Here is a 17,941-nt window from a genome sequence, read left to right as displayed (position 1 = left end):
GTTCTATCCCCTCACCTCCCAGGCAGCTCAGCAAGTGGTGGCAACCAGTCCTGCTCGCATTCTAGGACAGGCTGCTGGCGGCCATAGAATTGATTAAAGCGGGCATTTATAACTTGTAGTAGGTAACTGACACCTCATTTATAGGAATTGCCATGTTAATGCATGAGTATGAGATGTGTTGTGATGACTATGGCCCAGATTTGCTGCTAGAATATGTCTAAATAGTGGCGCAATTAGGCACAACTAGGGTTAATTCAATCTTCTCCCGACGCACTTGAAAAGGGGTGGGATTTAATGGGAAGAGTGTGGCTTCGCAGGAAATGGGACAGTGCCTAAAATGTAACATTTAGCTCCAAAAATTGCTCCAACAATTCTGGTATAAAATTCAGTATTAAAGTAAGCCAACCAATAGTTGGTATAGAGTTAGCCAAACATGTCTGTCTCTGCAGCACATTTATCATGCAGCCTAAGCTCCTGAGATAAATCTGATGTGGGTCTAGACTGCCTAAGTTTTTACTCCATATATACAATATCTTCAGTATGGACACCCCTTTAAAACGCTGTGAGGAGTCTTATAGGCCGGACAACGCTCCTCTGGAATTCTGGGAAGAGGGTATGCAAATGATCTCTTAGTAAGATCTGCCTCTAATGCTACCAAAGGCATATCTCAAGGCTTTTTAAAGATTTGAACATTGAAGGATAGCTACCATTACAGCTGGTAGCATATTTGCATAACCCTCTTCCCAGAATTTCAGAGGAACATTGACTGGCCTGTAAGACTCATCACGCCATTTAAGGTGCTCTCCATAAGGAAATATTCTATTCCCCAAATCCTGACCTAGGCCTCTCAGCCAGTTAAGCCAGTACTCTCTGCTCTCTGCTGATGAGGAGTAAATAAAAATCACCCCAAAACAGCTGTCTGCAGTTCATCCCAGTGTATTTAGCCCATGTATTTTCTTGAAATGTGAAAATCATACATTACAGCAGGTTATTAATGCTTCTCTTAACTTATTGCTTTCTCCCTCGGCACCACATTTTCTCATGGGGCATTATGCTTTTCTGATTCTGTGGCCTAGTGAATGATTGCGCTTGACCAAGCATAGCTATATTGTGTTTGATCTCATGTGTTTTAGTGAGGCTGGTGCTGCCATTACTTCTATATTCATTTGCCAGCAATGTTTTCTTAATGACATGAAAGTGGAGTAGGACCAGAATGCTGTTCTCTGACCTCTAAGAAGTCAATGAAAATAAATTAATCTCCTTAGTAATGACCAAACTAGAAAAAATCTGAGCCTTTAAATATCCCAATAAAATACTTAATTTCATATTACATAACACCAATTATAAACATAAGTGACTGCAGATCCAATGGCATCTGCAAATGCCAATGAGTCCCAAAGAAGGTGTATGTAATCACAAGTGCTATGGACTGATATAGCCTACACTGCTATTGTAACCGTCACTTTAAATAGTAAAACTGACTATGACTTGTTTCACATCTGCAGTAATAAGATCCGGCCAGGAACTGCCTGTCCAAATCTGTCACTGCTGAATTCCGTCTGGCCCCATTCAACTACTATGGGGGACCGACAGGAGATCCGGCCGAACCAGCAAATATGCCAAGGAGCAGCTGGACAAATACCACTGCCGCAGTGACGGATCCGGCAGCCTGTTCCAGCCGGATCTGCTTACCGTAGACTTGAAACAAGGCTATGCTGGGTAGACAGCCTATAAACGATACCGTGTACTATTAAGTGCGATCCCTCTCCTATTCTACCTACATCTTCTTACATCGATATAACCACATGGATACTTGATGTAACCTGTAATGTAACCTGCTGCAATAACCCTGGCACATAGTGTAACCCTACATTTAGGGGCTTATGCATATGAACGTATTTTCTTTCCGTGTCCGTTCTGTTTTTTAATGCGGATCGTATGCAGAACCATTCATTTCAATGGGTTCGCAAAAAAACTGACATTACTCCTTGTGCATTCCATTAATATATAGAACAATATCAAATTTTAATATATGCAAATCTAGAATAAATGGGGCGCATTGCCGTTACATCTAGAGGATCATCACTTTCTGCGTGTCATCTTTCCTGACATGTCTGTTTTAGTACAAATACTTGTATTCCCCATAAAATAACAATTCTGGAGCATCTTTACTCGGCATTGTTCAAAGCCCCTTTTATTCCTTATAGAAATGTATTAATAAATTGACAGCTGGGTGTTAGCATTCCCATTCTCAATACAGTGTGTCCCAACACACCCTGGCGCTGCCCAGGTCACCCGCTTACAGTGACATTGGAAATGGAAAATTGTCAAGGTATTCATATATTTCCAGGAGGAATAACAGAGAAACAGCAAAACACAATGCTATAAAAAAGATGCTCCAGAATTGTTATTACATGGGGAATACAGTTATTTCAGCAGAGGTGGTAGGTCTTCTTTCAACATACAGTCCAAGAGGATTTAATTTTCTAAGTGCAATTGTATCTGACCTTGTGTATACAGCATATCGGACTGTTACAGAAATGTACAGTAAGTGCTGATTGATATTAAAGGAATGAGTGCTATATATTTTAATTTCTAATGTACGCTGTATTATTAGAACTGTGTGATAACCACATATATTTTTATTCCTCCCGATAGGTGTGTGCCTCCCATCTGCCAGCTCCATCCGAAGCCCCCAATCACTACCAGGCAGTATGCCGGGCACTGTATGCAGAAACCATGGAGTTACACATGTTCCTGTCAAAAATTAAAAGTGCTAAAGAGGTGAGTGTATGACACAGATGTAACCGTGTAATGTTTAGTCATGGAAATATTCCTGTTCTACATTTTTCTACCATGATTAAAACATACAATATAGTATACCTGCTTGCTGTTGCCCATGGGCAATCATATGTGATTCTCGTTCTCGTCCCTCCTACTGGGGGTGTATATGTGGGGCCCTTTAGCAAACCTGTTATGGGCCCTGCTCAAACTTGAACACCCAGCCAGATATAACATATCTATGATTATATTGGTTCTGTGACTTTCCTGCTCTGGAGGGCTTACACAGGGCAATTGTTGGGAATGAATGTTAGTACGAGTGCTCATTCCCGATAATCTGAACATCTAAAGATGTTGCAGATCACCTGAAGAACAAGCTCATTCGTCGGGTGATAATCATTGTTTATGTGGGCAGGTAAATCATCATTTCTGGGCAGCAGCGATCGTTTGCCTAGAAAGAATAACTGTCTGGGTACAATCGATTGCAGTAGCCATCACTCGTCCCCATACCGTGGAGGAGGTTGTTGCATGTTAACTAACTTTTACCTCCACTGACCAGCAGGCAGTTATCAGGAAGGATGTATCGCTTCCCGATAATTGCCTGCTTGGTCGGCATGTGTAAATGCTTCTTTAAAGGGGTTGTCTGGGTTCAGAGCTTAACCCAGACATAAACTCCCTGCACACGTTTAGCCTGTATTATTGGAGTATTTCTCTAGCTCTGATAGCGGCAGGACAAGGACGTTTTCTTCAGCACCAGTGATGTTATGGGCTTCTCATGGGCATTCTAGGTTAAGGTCCTCAATATCCAAGTCCAAGAAAATCTCTTTAAGCACATGTTATAAACTGCATAAAAAAGGCCCCAAAAAAACACTTGAAAATGCCAATAACTTTTTAAAAGGAGCCACCCAGAAAATGCCAATAAATCTCCACCAAAATAATGTTTCATATGTTGGAGTTCCTCTTCTGAGACTTCCACTTGTCAGAAGAATGGGGGTTTCAATTCCTTCTTCGCACTACAGAGAGGAGGTGTCTAGGAGGCCGTGGTGAAAACATGACTCTTTCCATTGTAATTTATGGGAGTTATGGAACGAGTGCTTCACGACTGTAATGGACAAAGACGAATTCATGAGTATCCAGCTCAACATCCCATTATTTCCTCTATGGAGAAGTGGACTCAGAGAAGCCCCAAAATATGGGAGTGCCATGACTGGCTTAAGGGCCATACAGAATGGTACTGGGGAGCTATGTATAGCCTTCAGGTATCAGGTTGTGCACTCCTGGTCTAGACTAAGATTATGCTGTCTAAATATTAGGATTACAAAATGTCCTCCACAGTGTTGTGTCTAAAGCAAGTAGGCAATCAGGTCAATTGGAGGTTGTAGATGGCTATGACATTTACACTGTTTTGGATCCGATGAAAATGTAATCACTGGATATCTTGTTTGAGAAATGTTGGCAGTCGCTGTGCTTGTTTATATGTAATTAGCACAGTGCATGTCATTAAAAAGATTTTGATGCCTCGTGAACTCTGTGGCTTTACTGAATATTTATAAAAATTACACACCACAGGAAAAAAATGTTAAAAAAAAATAAAAAGCTAAACTGATCACCCTGACTGTGGCCCAGCCATAAAAAGAAAATCGGACACTGATACCATTTGAAGTCTTTCAGAGTTCTATCAACATAGCTTGGAGTAGACCCCAAAGACACTATGTTGGCTCATTGTTGGGATCATGGGACACTATGGTGTCTCCCAAGGGATCAATTTCAATGCCATCCCATAGCGTTGTATTTTGTGATCAACGGGTCTCCGTGAAATTTGGACCTGCCTAGGATCCTACATTTATAGCATATCCTATGTTAATAACATTGTACATAAACATGTGTTGGAAGAAGATTGAAGTCATGTGAATGTTTGTTTTTTATGGTATAGGACTGAGCTACAGAATGTTTTATGATTGATCGATCCTCTATAACATGTCTTATCTGGTCAGCAGTAATCTGGCAGACAGACCACAGGTCTTTCTCTTTCGATAATTATGATTTACAATAAAGAGACCTTTTACCTGTTAATCTTTTAGAATATTTGAGTGTTTACCCAGCAGACCCATGGCTTCAGTCACCCGTCTTTAGAGAAACAATAATGAATGATGCCTAGACAACTAGCTTTTTGGGAAGATGGTCTAACCTTTCTGGCCCCATAGCATGTTCCCAGAATCGTTGCTTGCTAACCCCCTCTTTACCCATTCACATGCAGGAATTCTGATTTGGGGTTTTGTTCCTTTTTATTCAACTTGTAATTGGTTTGTTTTATAAAACTCAGTGAAGTCAAAAGATTTAGGCTACTTTCACACTAGCGTTCGGGGCTCCGCTTGTGAGTTCCGTTTGAAGGGGCTCACAAGCGGCCCCGAACGGATCCGTCCAGCCCTAATGCATTCTGAATGGATGCGGATCCGCTCAGAATGCATCAGTCTGGCTCCGTTTGTCCTCCGCTCCGCTCAGCAGGCGGACACCTGAACGCAGCTTGCAGCGTTCAGGTGTCCGCCTGGCCGTGCGGAGGCAAACGGATCCGTCCAGACTTACAATGTAAGTCAATGGGGACGGATCCGTTTGAAGTTGATACAGTATGGCTCAATTTTCAAACGGATCCGTCTCCCATTGACTTTCAATGTAAAGTCAAAACGGATCCGTTTGCATTATCATGAACAAAAAAAAAGATTTTTGAAAATAATTATCACTAAAGCAAGAAAGTTTTTTTTCCACCTACAGTAGGAACAAAATGATCTAATTTAGCAGGTTTTAATGTAGCAAATGTATCCTCCTCACTGGTTAGCTTGTGCAGTTTAGCCTATTTTGGCAGATCTTGCAGTTACATGTAATCATTTTGATTCCTCATATTTAAATTTTTTTTGTTTTGCAAATTTTAGTTGTAAGAAAGTGTGCCGTTTGATCAGTTAGAACTGGCTTATGTACAGTACATTCAGAATGTCTTCATACCCTTTCATGTTTTCACATTTTGTTATGTGGTGGACTTGTGCTAAAAAAAATAAAAAAAATAAAGCTTTCCTTCATCAATCTGCACTCAGTACCTGATAATGAGAAAGTAAAAACTGAATTTTAGATATTTTTGAAAATTACCCTGTCTGTTCAAGATCTCACAGCTGACAAAGCATGTCAGAGCAAAAACCGAGCCATGATGAGGAAAGAGCTGCTTGTAGAGCTCCAAGAAAGGATTGTGTGGAGGCACGGATCTGGAGAAGGGTATAAAACTGTTCTGCTGTATTTCAAGTTCTCAAGAGCACAGTGCCCTCCATAATTCGTAAATGGAATAAGGTTGGAACAACCAGGACTCTTCATTGAGTTGGCCACTAATCCAAACTAAATAATTGGGAGAGAACACCAATGTGCAGATGTGAAGAACTAGCAGAAGGTCAACCATCATTGAACCACTACACCAATCTGGGCTTTATGGCAGAGTGGCCAGAAAGAAGACTCTCCTCAGTAAAAGACACATGAAAGCCTGCCCGGAGTTTCCAAAACAGCAGCTGAAGGACTCTCAGACTGTGAGAAACAACATTCTCTGGCCTAATGTAATCAAGATTGAACTTTTTGGCCTCAGTGCTAAGCGTCATGTCTGGAGGAAACCAGGCACTGCTCAACACCTGCCCAATACCATCCCTACAGTGAAACATGGTGGTGGCAGCATCATGCTTTAAGGTGTTTTTTAGCGATTTGGACAGGGATACTGGTCAGAATTGAGGGAAAGCTGAATGAGGCATAGTAAAGAGATATTCTTAATGAAAACCTGACCCAGAGTGCTCTTGACCCCAGACTGGCTCTAGGTTTATCTTTGAACAAGACAATTACCCTAACGACACAGCCAAGACAACATACGCGTTGCTTAGGGACAACTCTGTGAATGCCCTTGAGTGGCTTCTCTGGAAAGACTTTAAATTGACTGTCCATGACAGTCTCCATCTAACTTGACAAAGCTTGAGAGGATCTTCAGAGAAGAATGGCAGAAAAGTAAAGGGTCTGAAAACTTATGTCAATACAAATTTTTTGTTTTTTCTTTTCAATCAATTAGACAAGATTTCTAAAATACTCTCTTCACATTATAGGGTATTGAGTGACAAATAATGGGGAAAAACTTTTATTTTAGCACAAGGCTGCAATATAACAATATGTGAAATAACTGAAGGGGTCTGAAGACTTTCAGAATGCACTGTATGTAGGTCTGTAATATTTTATAATATTTGTATATAAAAGGCTAGCTTAACTCCTTCCTATCATCAGTCGTACATGTACAGCGGATGTCGGGTCTTTAGAGATGGTGCCCACTGTGGAGCGAGCGAATGCCATAGCCACTGCAGCTAAAATCCCCGATTTGCGGTAATGCCGACTGTGGACATTTAACCCCTCAGATACCTTGGTCAAATGTGAACACTGCATCTGAGTGTGCTAAAACCCGGAAACGTGTGCTTCCAGGTCAGACGCATTTTCCCCCGGCCGAGATTGGGGAAATCGCCGTGTTCTAATAATGAACAGGCTTATTATTAGGACATCAAAGTTCAGTCCAGCAAGTGGGATATATTTCTGTACAGAATAATGGAGCAAATTCCATTATGCTGTTCAAGTTACAAAAAAAAGTAAAAAAAGGTTTTTAAAAATAAAAAAAATCTAATCACCCACCTTTCCCCCAAAATTAAAAATGGCTGATTTGCCGTTTTTTCATCACTTTATCTCCCCCCAAAAAAAATTAAATAAAAAGTGATCAAAAACTCATACCACCCCAGAATTGTATTATTAAAAACTTTTTAAAAAAATGAGCCCCCACATCTACTTAGATTCATACTGACCTGGAGAATGAAGAGCACAAGTCAGTTTTGCCGCATTGTGAATGCCGTTAAAAAAAAAAAAAAAAAGTAAAACTCGCGGAACTGCATGTTTTTTTTTTTTCCGATTTCACTCCATTTGGAATTTTTTTCCCCACTATATCCTATGCTATATTAAATGGTGCCATTAGAAAGTACAACTTGTCCTGCAAAAAAAATGTAAAATTGCCACATCAGGAAAGGGTTAAAGTCCCTTATTGATAGTCTGCTTGTGAAACATTATCTTGGCTCTCACTTTTGACTTTCCACTAAAGCAACTGAAGAAAAATCTTCAAAGATTATTCATGTCTTGAAAGGACACATTGTTATGAGGCCCTATTAAGCAACATTCTTGGAAAAAGCTTGTGTATGAAAAGAAGAAAATGCCAGCTTCAGTGAAACCGAATGGTACAGTTATAGGGACTGCAACAGGAAAAGTCACGCTGGGAGCTGCTGAAGCCAAGCAAAACACATGCTTCAGTGGACACCGTTTGTATGATCTGACTCTATCATGGACGATGTGCTGTACACAGAAATTTACCTAGGTATATTCAGTTCTGTGAAGACTTGTCACTCATCATAGTAAGAACTCAAAAACCTCCATTCATGGGGAATAGTGGGCCTGATAAGAGCAGTTGTGATAAATTAGGGCTACTTTCAGATCACCCTGTAATACATTTTCTGGCATACTAGGTTGGACACTTCTGCCCTTCAGGTATCTTCACATTATAAAGTATACAGCTTTTTTTTTTTTTTTCTTTCAAGAATTTTTTTTTTTTACACTTTTACAACTTTATTTCTCCAGTGCATCTAATATGAAAACACACAAATCCTAAGGACACATTCGCATCTGTGATGGAGGTTCAGGTGCCTTTGTCAACGAATCTGGCAACAACAAAAAAAAAGACAAAATTCTGCTGCATGTCAGAATGCCAAAATCCATAGTGAAAATCCGACAGATCAAATTATAATCAGTGGGATTTATATGGCCCTAACATATGCCGGTTCTGGCAATTCCAAATTTCTGTTTGTATGCCGGAACAGAAACTCGTAATTTCACCTTAGATGTGAGCCCAGCCTAAGTATACAGTATCCCTTAGTTGCTAGACTAATGCGTGTTAGGCTATGTTCACATGATTGACTTAGAAAACACACAGAAAAAATTTCAGTGCGATATTTATGGGTGTTTCTGCACCATATCTGCAATGTCTAACAGCGTTTTTTTTGTGTGGATTTTTGATGCACTTTTGCGGCAGATCTCTCCCTTCATTGGAAAAAAGTGAAATCCGCAGCTAAAACCGCAGACGTAATTGACATGCTGCAGATTTGGAAACCTGCATGCCAGCTCAATTTCCGCAACGTGTAAATGAGATTTGTGTAATCTCATACACTTTGCTGGTTCTGTGCTAGGCTGCGGTTTTTCCCACCCAGGAATCCACGCAGAAAAACCTCATGTATTCCGCACTGTGAGCAGGCGGCCTAACATAGCTAACCACGCCTACATTTCCACCTAATTTACTAAACTGGAGAGTGGTGGAAAAATGCAAAAAGTTTCAAAAATCTTGCACAATTAAAGCCCTATTTTGTGAATTTTTAAAGACAGAATTCTGGAGTGAAAGTGGAGTTTGATGAATTCCTCCTGATGACTATTTGCAGAGTTGTTTATTTTTTTAATTTTTAATTTTATTTTATTTTTTATCTATTAACAGGGATGTTCTGCATGTGTTTGGCATGGATTTCCCACCCAAAACACTCAGTGTAAACATATTCTTAGTCTCCTTTTACATCATCGTTTCTAGATGTTCATCAATTCTGGTATTTTTTAAATACAGGGCACCATACAGTCGATGTGGGCACCACATGAGATCTGCCCCCGCAGCACTTTATAATAAGTATCTCTGCATATTTAGCAAAGTGGCAGGCACTGGAGTGAGTGGTGAAATCCTATCACTAGTTTATTTCTAGATTTAGGGTAATTAGCAGTGAAAGACCTGATCCAGGCAGCAGTAATGTTAGTCCATGTCCTATTGGCACTGCACCTGCCTAGCACGTGGAGCCATTAAATAGTGCAATTCACACTTCAGGCTTTCAGCACAGACAAGCTATTAGTTACGTCAGAGAACAATCTGCCGGAGCGTTTTTTTGTGTGGCCAAATCCCGGTATATATGCTGGGTAGTGGCTGGATCTCTCCCCATTATAGTCAACAGCGCCGGCCAGCATTCCGGTAACATCTGGCAATGCCGGATTTGGTGAGCTCTGGCAGGCTGTTCTTTGCTGAAACAATCTGCCAGAGCTAATAATGGCAGTGTGAAACAGGCCTAAAAAAAAAAAGACGACACACCCAGATGCCAAACGGATATCCAGATACGCACGTGTTTTGCGATGAAAATCAGAACAGCCTTCTGAATCAAGCCTAATACTTATGATATATGTTTTTGGGGAGTTTTTTGCTCCAATTTATGTATTATATTTTTCTGTATAGAGTTTAAAGAAGATTCAAGAGATGGAAAAAGACTCCAGGACGGACCTTGATGATTTGCAAAATTCAGATTGGGTGAGATACTGTTATTGTAACCCTTAAAGTGATAATTACTAAATGTTATGTTATTATGAACATAGTAGTAGACAAGACTTCATTTATTTGTGGCACTGTACTAACAATTTCCCAATTAAAATATTCTTAAAGAGGTTGGCGCATCTCAGACATTGATACAGGTAGGATATGCGCGGCCACCCTCTTCCGTTCACTGGTAGGGGAGTTTTGAAAAGAGCCAAGCGAACTGAAGTGGTAAACGGAGAGTGGCCGCACATGCGTGCCTCCCCTCGGTTCACCTTAGGGTCTCCATTCTGGACATAGTAGCTGGTCTCAGAGATGAGATCTGCACCTATCTGACATTGATGGCCTATCCTAGCAATATGCCATCAATGTCTGGGATGAGTCAACCCCTTTAACATTCCTCAAATTTGTCATTCATGTTGATGGTCACTGGTTTCATGAAGACCTAGTACCTTTAAATACATGTGATTATATTGTTACATAAATGGATGGGATCTGAAAATTGTTATTATAGGCCCATATTTGTAAGGAGTCAAGTTATATATCTGACTTCATCTCATTTTTCTTTGATGTGGACATGTCTTCTCAGGCCAGATTTTGGGTCCAGGTAATGCGTGACCTCCGAAATGGAGTCAAACTGAAGAAAGTACAAGAGCGTCAGTACAACATGTTGCCTATTGAGTTCCAGCTGACTCCATATGAGATGCTAATGGATGACATCCGATTCAAACGTTACACCTTGAGGAAGGTGATGGTGAGTGGTTTCTGTAGACGTTCAGCCTTGCTGCATGTAACTTTGTTCTCTGTGGCTCCATTTGTCCAGACATTGAGTTGCTATGTTTCTAGTATATACAGTTAGACGTCATCATTGTCTTCTCCTGACACTAAAAGACCTTTATGATGTTTATTTCGTTCTAGGTTCAGGGTGACATCCCTCCACGATTAAAGAAGAGTGCTCATGAAATAATCCTGGATTTTATACGGTCCAGACCTCCGTTAAATCCTGTATGTATTCTCGCTAAGCAGCAATCATGTATCCTATGCTTTTAGCTCATCTGACTTGATGAATTAAATGCCTTCAAATTCCACGCCAGCCTCTGCTATTTGTGCATGCAGCCTCTTACTGTAAAAGCAGATTATTCATCTAAACAGCTGGCGGTACGTCTCCCACAGGAGTAATCAGGTCGTAGGCATTTTGGAAACACTTGTTTGCAGCTCTAAACAGTATATCTTTGACCTCTTCGTAATGGTGGTTGAAATGAATATTGTAATTTTACTTGTTGGAAACATTTTCCAGATTTTATGTGTATAGAAAGTGCTTCTCAACCTTTCTAACTCTAGCAACTCCTACTGAAAGAAATTTCCAAGGACTCTCCAAGCTATGGTCCATTGCAATCTGAGCACATGTTCTCAGCTGGCAGCATATTATGCTGATATCGCCCGTAGTTCTGATTCATGCATAAAAGAATTGCGTATAATGAAATACAATAGGCGTGAAAAGCAACACAACACAAAATCAATGCCAGTGTGAAGGTTCCCAGTTTTCTCCTAATTGATATGCCATACAATGCCTTCTTAATATCCAAATACACTGCTCAATTAATAGTCCCCAGACCACTGAGAATCAATTAATGTTGCTGTTCAGTCGCCTGTTAATGGCGTATATCCCCACTGCTCATTTGATGCCACTATCCACAGTACAATTAATGCAGCTACAGTTGCAAGAAAAAGTATGTGAACCCTTTGGAATGATATGGATTTCTGCACAAATTGGTCATAAAATGTGATCTGATCTTCATCTAAGTCACAACAATAGACAATCACAGTCTGCTTAAACTAATAACACACAAAGAATTAAATGTTACCATGTTTTTATTGAACACACCATGTAAACATTCACAGTGCAGGTGGAGAAAGTATGTGAACTCCTAGACTAATGACATCTCCAAGAGCTAATTGGAGTGAGGTGTCAGCCAACTGGAGTCCAATCAATGAGATGAGATTGGAGGTGTTTTTTACAGCTGCCCTGCCCTATAAAAAACACACACCAGGTCTGTGTTTGCTTTTCACAAGAAGCATTGCCTGATGTGAATGATGCCTCGCACAAAAGAGCTCTCAGAAGACCTACGATTAAGAATTGTTGACTTGCATAAAGCTGGAAAGGGTTATAAAAGTATCTCCAAAAGCCTTGCTGTTCATCAGTCCACGGTAAGACAAATTGTCTATAAATGGAGAAAGTTCAGCACTGCTGCTACTCTCCCTAGGAGTGGGCGTCCTGTAAACATGACTGCAAGAGCACAGCGCAGACTGCTCAATGAGGTGAAGAAGAATGCTAGAGTGTCAGCTAAAGACTTACAAAAGTATCTGGCATATGCTAACATCCCTGTTAGCGAATCTACGATACGTAAAACACTAAACAAGAATGAATTTCATGGGAGGATACCACAGAGGAAGCCACTGCTGTCCAAAAAAAACATTGCTGCACGTTTACAGTTTGTACAAGAGCACCTGGATGTTCCACAGCAATACTGGCAAAATATTCTGTGGACAGATGAAACCAAAGTTGAGTTGTTTGGAAGAAACACACAACACTATGTGTGGAGAAAAAGAGGCACAGCACACCAACATCAAAACCTCATCCCAACTGTGAAGTATGGTGGTGGGGGCATCATGGTTTGGGGCTGCTTTGCTGCGTCAGGGCCTGGACGGATTGCTATCATCGAAGGAAAAATGAATTCCCAAGTTTATCAAGACATTTTGAAGGAGAACTTAAGGCCATCTGTCCACCAGCTGAAGCTCAACAAAAAATGGGTGTTGCAATAGGACAACGACCCAAAGCATAGAAGTAAATCAACAACAGAATAGCTTAACCACTTAAGGACCACAGGTTTATACCCCCCTAAAGACCAGGCCCTTTTTTACAAATCGGCACTCCACAACTTTAGCGGTTTATTGCTCGGTCATGCAACTTACCACCCAAATGAATTTTACCTCCTTTTCTTCTCACTAATAGAGCTTTCATTTGGTGGTATTTCATTGCTGCTGACATTTTTACTTTTTTTTGTTATTAATCGAAATTTAACGATTTTTTTGCAAAAAAATGACATTTTTCACTTTCAGTTGCAAAATTTTGCAAAAAAAAACGACATCCATATATACATTTTTCTCTAAATTTATTGTTCTACATGTCTTTGATAAAAAAAAAATGTTTGGGTAAAAAAAAAAAATGGTTTGGGTAAAAGTTATAGCGTTTACAAACTATGGTACAAAAATGTGAATTTCCGCTTTTTGAAGCAGCTCTGACTTTCTGAGCACCTGTCATGTTTCCTGAGGTTCTACAATGGCCAGACAGTACAAACACCCCACAAATGACCCCATTTCGGAAAGTAGACACCCTAAGGTATTCGCTGATGGGCATAGTGAGTTCATAGAACTTTTTATTTTTTGTCACAAGTTAGTGGAAAATGATGATTTTTTTTTTTTTCTTACAAAGTCTCATATTCCACTAACTTGTGACAAAAAATAAAAACTTCTATGAACTCACTATGCCCATCAGCGAATACCTTGGGGTGTCTTCTTTCCAAAATGGGGTCACTTGTGGGGTAGTTATACTGCCCTGGCATTCTAGGGGCCCAAATGTGTGGTAAGTAGTTTGAAATCAAAATGTGTAAAAAATGACCGGTGAAATCCGAAAGGTGCTCTTTGGAATGTGGGCCCCTTTGCCCACCTAGGCTGCAAAAAAAGTGCCACACATGTGGTATCGCTGTACTCAGGAGAAGTTGGGGAATGTGTTTTGGGGTGTCATTTTACATATACCCATGCTGGGTGAGAGAAATATCTTGGTCAAATGCCAACTTTGTATAAAAAAATGGGAAAAGTTGTCTTTTGCCAAGATATTTCTCTCACCCAGCATGGGTATATGTAAAATGACACCCCAAAACACATTCCCCAACTTCTCCTGAGTATGGAGATACCACATGTGTGGCATTTATTTGCAGCCTAGGTGGGCAAAGGGGCCCATATTCCAAAGAGCACCTTTCGGATTTCACCGGTCATTTTTTACACATTTTGATTTCAAACTTCTTACCACACATTTGGGCCCCTAGAATGCCAGGGCAGTATAACTACACCCCCAGGTATTTCGTGATGGTCATAGTGAGTTCATGGAAGTTTTTAGTTTTTGTCACAAGTTAGTGGAATATGAGACTTTGTAAGGGAAAAAAAAAAATCATCATTTTCCGCTAACTTGTGACAAAAAATATAAAATTCTAGGAACTCGCCATGCCCCTCACGGAATACCTTGGGGTGTCTTCTTTCCAAAATGGGGTCACTTGTGGGGTAGTTATACTGCCCTGGCATTTTCCAGGGGCCCTAATGTGTGGTAAGTAGGTAAATGACCTGTGAAATCCTAAAGGTGCTCTTTGGAATGTGGGCCCCTTTGCCCACCTAGGCTGCAAAAAAGTGTCACACATGTGGTATCGCCGTATTCAGGAGAAGTTGGGCAATGTGTTTTGGGGTGTCTTTTTACATATACTCATGCTGGGTGAGAGAAATATCTCGGCAAAAGACAACTTTTCCCATTTTTTTTTATACAAAGTTGGCATTTGACCAAGATATTTATCTCACCCAGCATGGGTATATGTAAAATGACACCCCAAAACACATTGCCCAACTTCTCCTGAGTACAGCGATACCAGATGTGTGACACTTTTTTGCAGCCTAGATGCGCAAAGGGGCCCACATTTCTTTTATGAGGGCATTTTTAGACATTTGGATCCCAGACTTCTTCTCACGCTTTAGGGCCCCTAAAATGCCAGGGCAGTATAAATACCCCACATGTGACCCCATTTTGGAAAGAAGACACCCCAAGGTATTCAATGAGGGGCATGGCGAGTTCATAGAATTTTTTTTTTTTTGGCACAAGTTAGCGGAAATTGATTTTATTTATTTTTTTTCTCACAAAGTCTCCCTTTCCGCTAACTTGGGACAAAAATTTCAATCTTTCATGGACTCAATATGCCCCTCACGGAATACCTGGGGGTGTCTTCTTTCCGAAATGGGGTCACATGTGGGGTATTTATACTGCCCTGGCATTCTAGGGGCCCTAAAGCGTGAGAAGAAGTCTGGAATATAAATGTCTAAAAATTTTTACGCATTTGGATTCCGTGAGGGGTATGGTGAGTTCATGCGAGATTTAATTTTTTGACACAAGTTAGTGGAATATGAGACTTTGTAAGAAAAAAATAATAATTTCCGCTAACTTGGGCCAAAAAAATGTCTGAATGGAGCCTTACAGAGGGGTGATCAAAGACAGGGGGGTAATCAATGACAGGGGGGTGATCAGGGAGTCTATATGGGGTGATCACCACATTCATTGATCACGCCCCTGTAAGGCTCCATTCAGACGTCCGTATGCGTTTTGCGGATCCGATCCATGTATCAGTGGATCCGTAAAAATCATGCGGACGTCTGAATGGAGCTTTACAGGGGGGTGATCAAAGACAGGGGGGTAATCAATGACAGGGGGGTGATCAGGGAGTCTATATGGGGTGATCACCACAGTCATTGATCACGCCCCTGTAAGGCTCCATTCAGACGTCCGTATGCGTTTTGCGGATGCGATCCATCTATCAGTGGATCCGTAAAAATCATGCGGACATCTGAATGGAGCTTTACAGGGGGGTGATCAATGACAGGGGGGTAATCAATGACAGGGGTGATCAGGGAGTCTATATGGGGTGATCAGGGGTGATCAAGGGTGAATAAGGGGTTAATAAGTGACAGGGGGGGGGGGGGTGTAGTGTAGTGGTGCTTGGTGCAACATATTACTGAGCTACCTGTGTCCTCTGGTGGTCGATCCAAACAAAGGGGACCACCAGAGGACCAGGTAGCAGGTATATTAGACGCTGTTATCAAAACAGCGTCTAATATACCTGTTAGGGGTTAAAAAAATCACATCTCCAGCCTGCCAGCGAACGATCGCCGCTGGCAGGCTGGAGATCCACTCTCTTACCTTCCGTTCCTGTGAGCGCGCGCGCCTGTGTGCGCGCGTTCACAGGAAATCTCGGCTCACGCGAGATGACGCCAATCGGCGTTAGCGTAGCCTGGGGGAGCCGCGATACAGTTGCGGCAAGAGGTTAAACAGAAGAAAATACGCCTTCTGGAGTGGTCCAGTCAGAGTCCTGACCTCAACCTGATTGAGATGCTGTGGCTTGACCTCAAGAAAGCGATTCACACCAGACATCCCAAGAATATTGCTGAACTGAAACAGTTCTGTAAAGAGGAATGGTCAAGAATTACTCCTGACCGTTGTGCACGTCTGATCTGCAACTACAGGAAACGTTTGGTTGAAGTTATTGCTGCCAAAGGTTCAACCAGTTATTAAATTTAAGGGTTCACATACTTTTTCTACCTGCACTGTGAATGTTTACATGGTGTGTTCAATAAAAACATGGTAACATTTAATTCTTTGTGTGTTATTAGTTTAAGCAGACTGTGATTGTCTATTGTTGTGACTTAGATGAAGATCAGATCACATTTTCTGACCAATTTGTACAGAAATCCATATCATTCCAAAGGGTTTACATACTTTTTATTGCAACTGCATATAGTTTTCAATGAATGTGGCCACACACAGCATTAGTGATGCTGGAGGAAGGAGGTGGAGCATTGCTGTACGCTCTCGTCATTTTCTTACGATTATTGAAAAAAAATCCTTGAAACCTCAACGCCTCAGTTTTTCCGAGCAGCACAGCAATTTACTATGTTTTTGACATGATTAACCAAAATTCCCCCCAAAAAACATAAAACTGGTATAGCTGCTCCCAGCCGTGCGGTGTATCTCCTGGACCTGTGGCTTAGACTACTTACAGGACACATACCATGGGTGGAGAAACACTATTTAGACCTTATGTACTTGACCGTATCCGTCATGCGGTTCACAAATTGCGATATGCAAAATGCTGATATGGTCTGCATTTTTTTGCGTATCCTTTGACTTCAGGGCAGACATATTCTGTCTTTATGCGGAGCGGACATACGGATTGGGATAGTACACGGATGATCTGTGTGCATTCCACATTTTGTGGCCAAGTAATATGACCTTTACTTGGCCACAAAATGCAGGCCACAGAATCATTGAAGTCAGTGGGTCTGCAAAAAATGTGGATGCAACACGTACAGTATCTGTATTTTGCGAACAGCCTTAAGTCTATGTTCATTCTGCAGATTTTCTGCCAGAAAAATCTGGTTCGTAATTCTTGGCAGAAATCTGAGACTGACCCATGGATTTTTACTGTACATATAGATAAAACCCTCTTACCCCAGAGTATGATTTGTGATCTCGGTCACTGGTCTCCCAGGAGTTTTGCATGGTTTGCGTTGCACAACAGATGTATAACCATCTTGTTTTAAGGTTAATGTCACTTTTTAACATTTTTTTTTTTTTTTAAATCATCGCAACATACTGTAGGGGAGTATTGTTATCACCAGTGTGACATGTGACGAACACTTTAGTCTTTAGGGTACTCCAAAAACTTAGTTTTTTGGAGTCTTCTGTCATTTTTAGGTGGGGTTTTTTTGTGGTGATATTTTTGGTCACACATTTCTGGTGTTCTTTTTTCCAATAGAGAAGTCTGTGGGAAAATTGCTGAAAAAAAACATTACACCCAGAGCATGGTGCAATTTGAGAAAACAAAACACCACTAAGGGCATAAAACAAACTAAAAC

General features: G+C 40.9%; 1 protein-coding gene across 4 annotated transcripts in view; it reads left to right on the top strand.

Annotated features, from left to right (window-relative positions):
• The window catches only part of SPIRE1 (spire type actin nucleation factor 1), a 223,965-nt gene that overhangs the window by 137,987 nt on the left and 68,037 nt on the right, over window positions 1–17,941 (top strand). For all 4 annotated transcript variants that reach the window (XM_040432593.1, XM_040432592.1, XM_040432591.1 and 1 more), the window contains exons 4-7: window positions 2,659–2,784; window positions 10,139–10,210; window positions 10,803–10,967; window positions 11,132–11,218. In XM_040432593.1, coding sequence (XP_040288527.1) covers window positions 2,659–2,784; window positions 10,139–10,210; window positions 10,803–10,967; window positions 11,132–11,218 — 450 coding nt within the window. The remainder of the gene's footprint in view (window positions 1–2,658; window positions 2,785–10,138; window positions 10,211–10,802; window positions 10,968–11,131; window positions 11,219–17,941) is intronic.

This window comes from Bufo bufo, chromosome 5 (genome assembly GCF_905171765.1).
Source record: "Bufo bufo chromosome 5, aBufBuf1.1, whole genome shotgun sequence".
NCBI lineage: Eukaryota > Metazoa > Chordata > Amphibia > Anura > Bufonidae > Bufo > Bufo bufo.
This window is presented reverse-complemented; position numbering and strand designations above follow the sequence as displayed.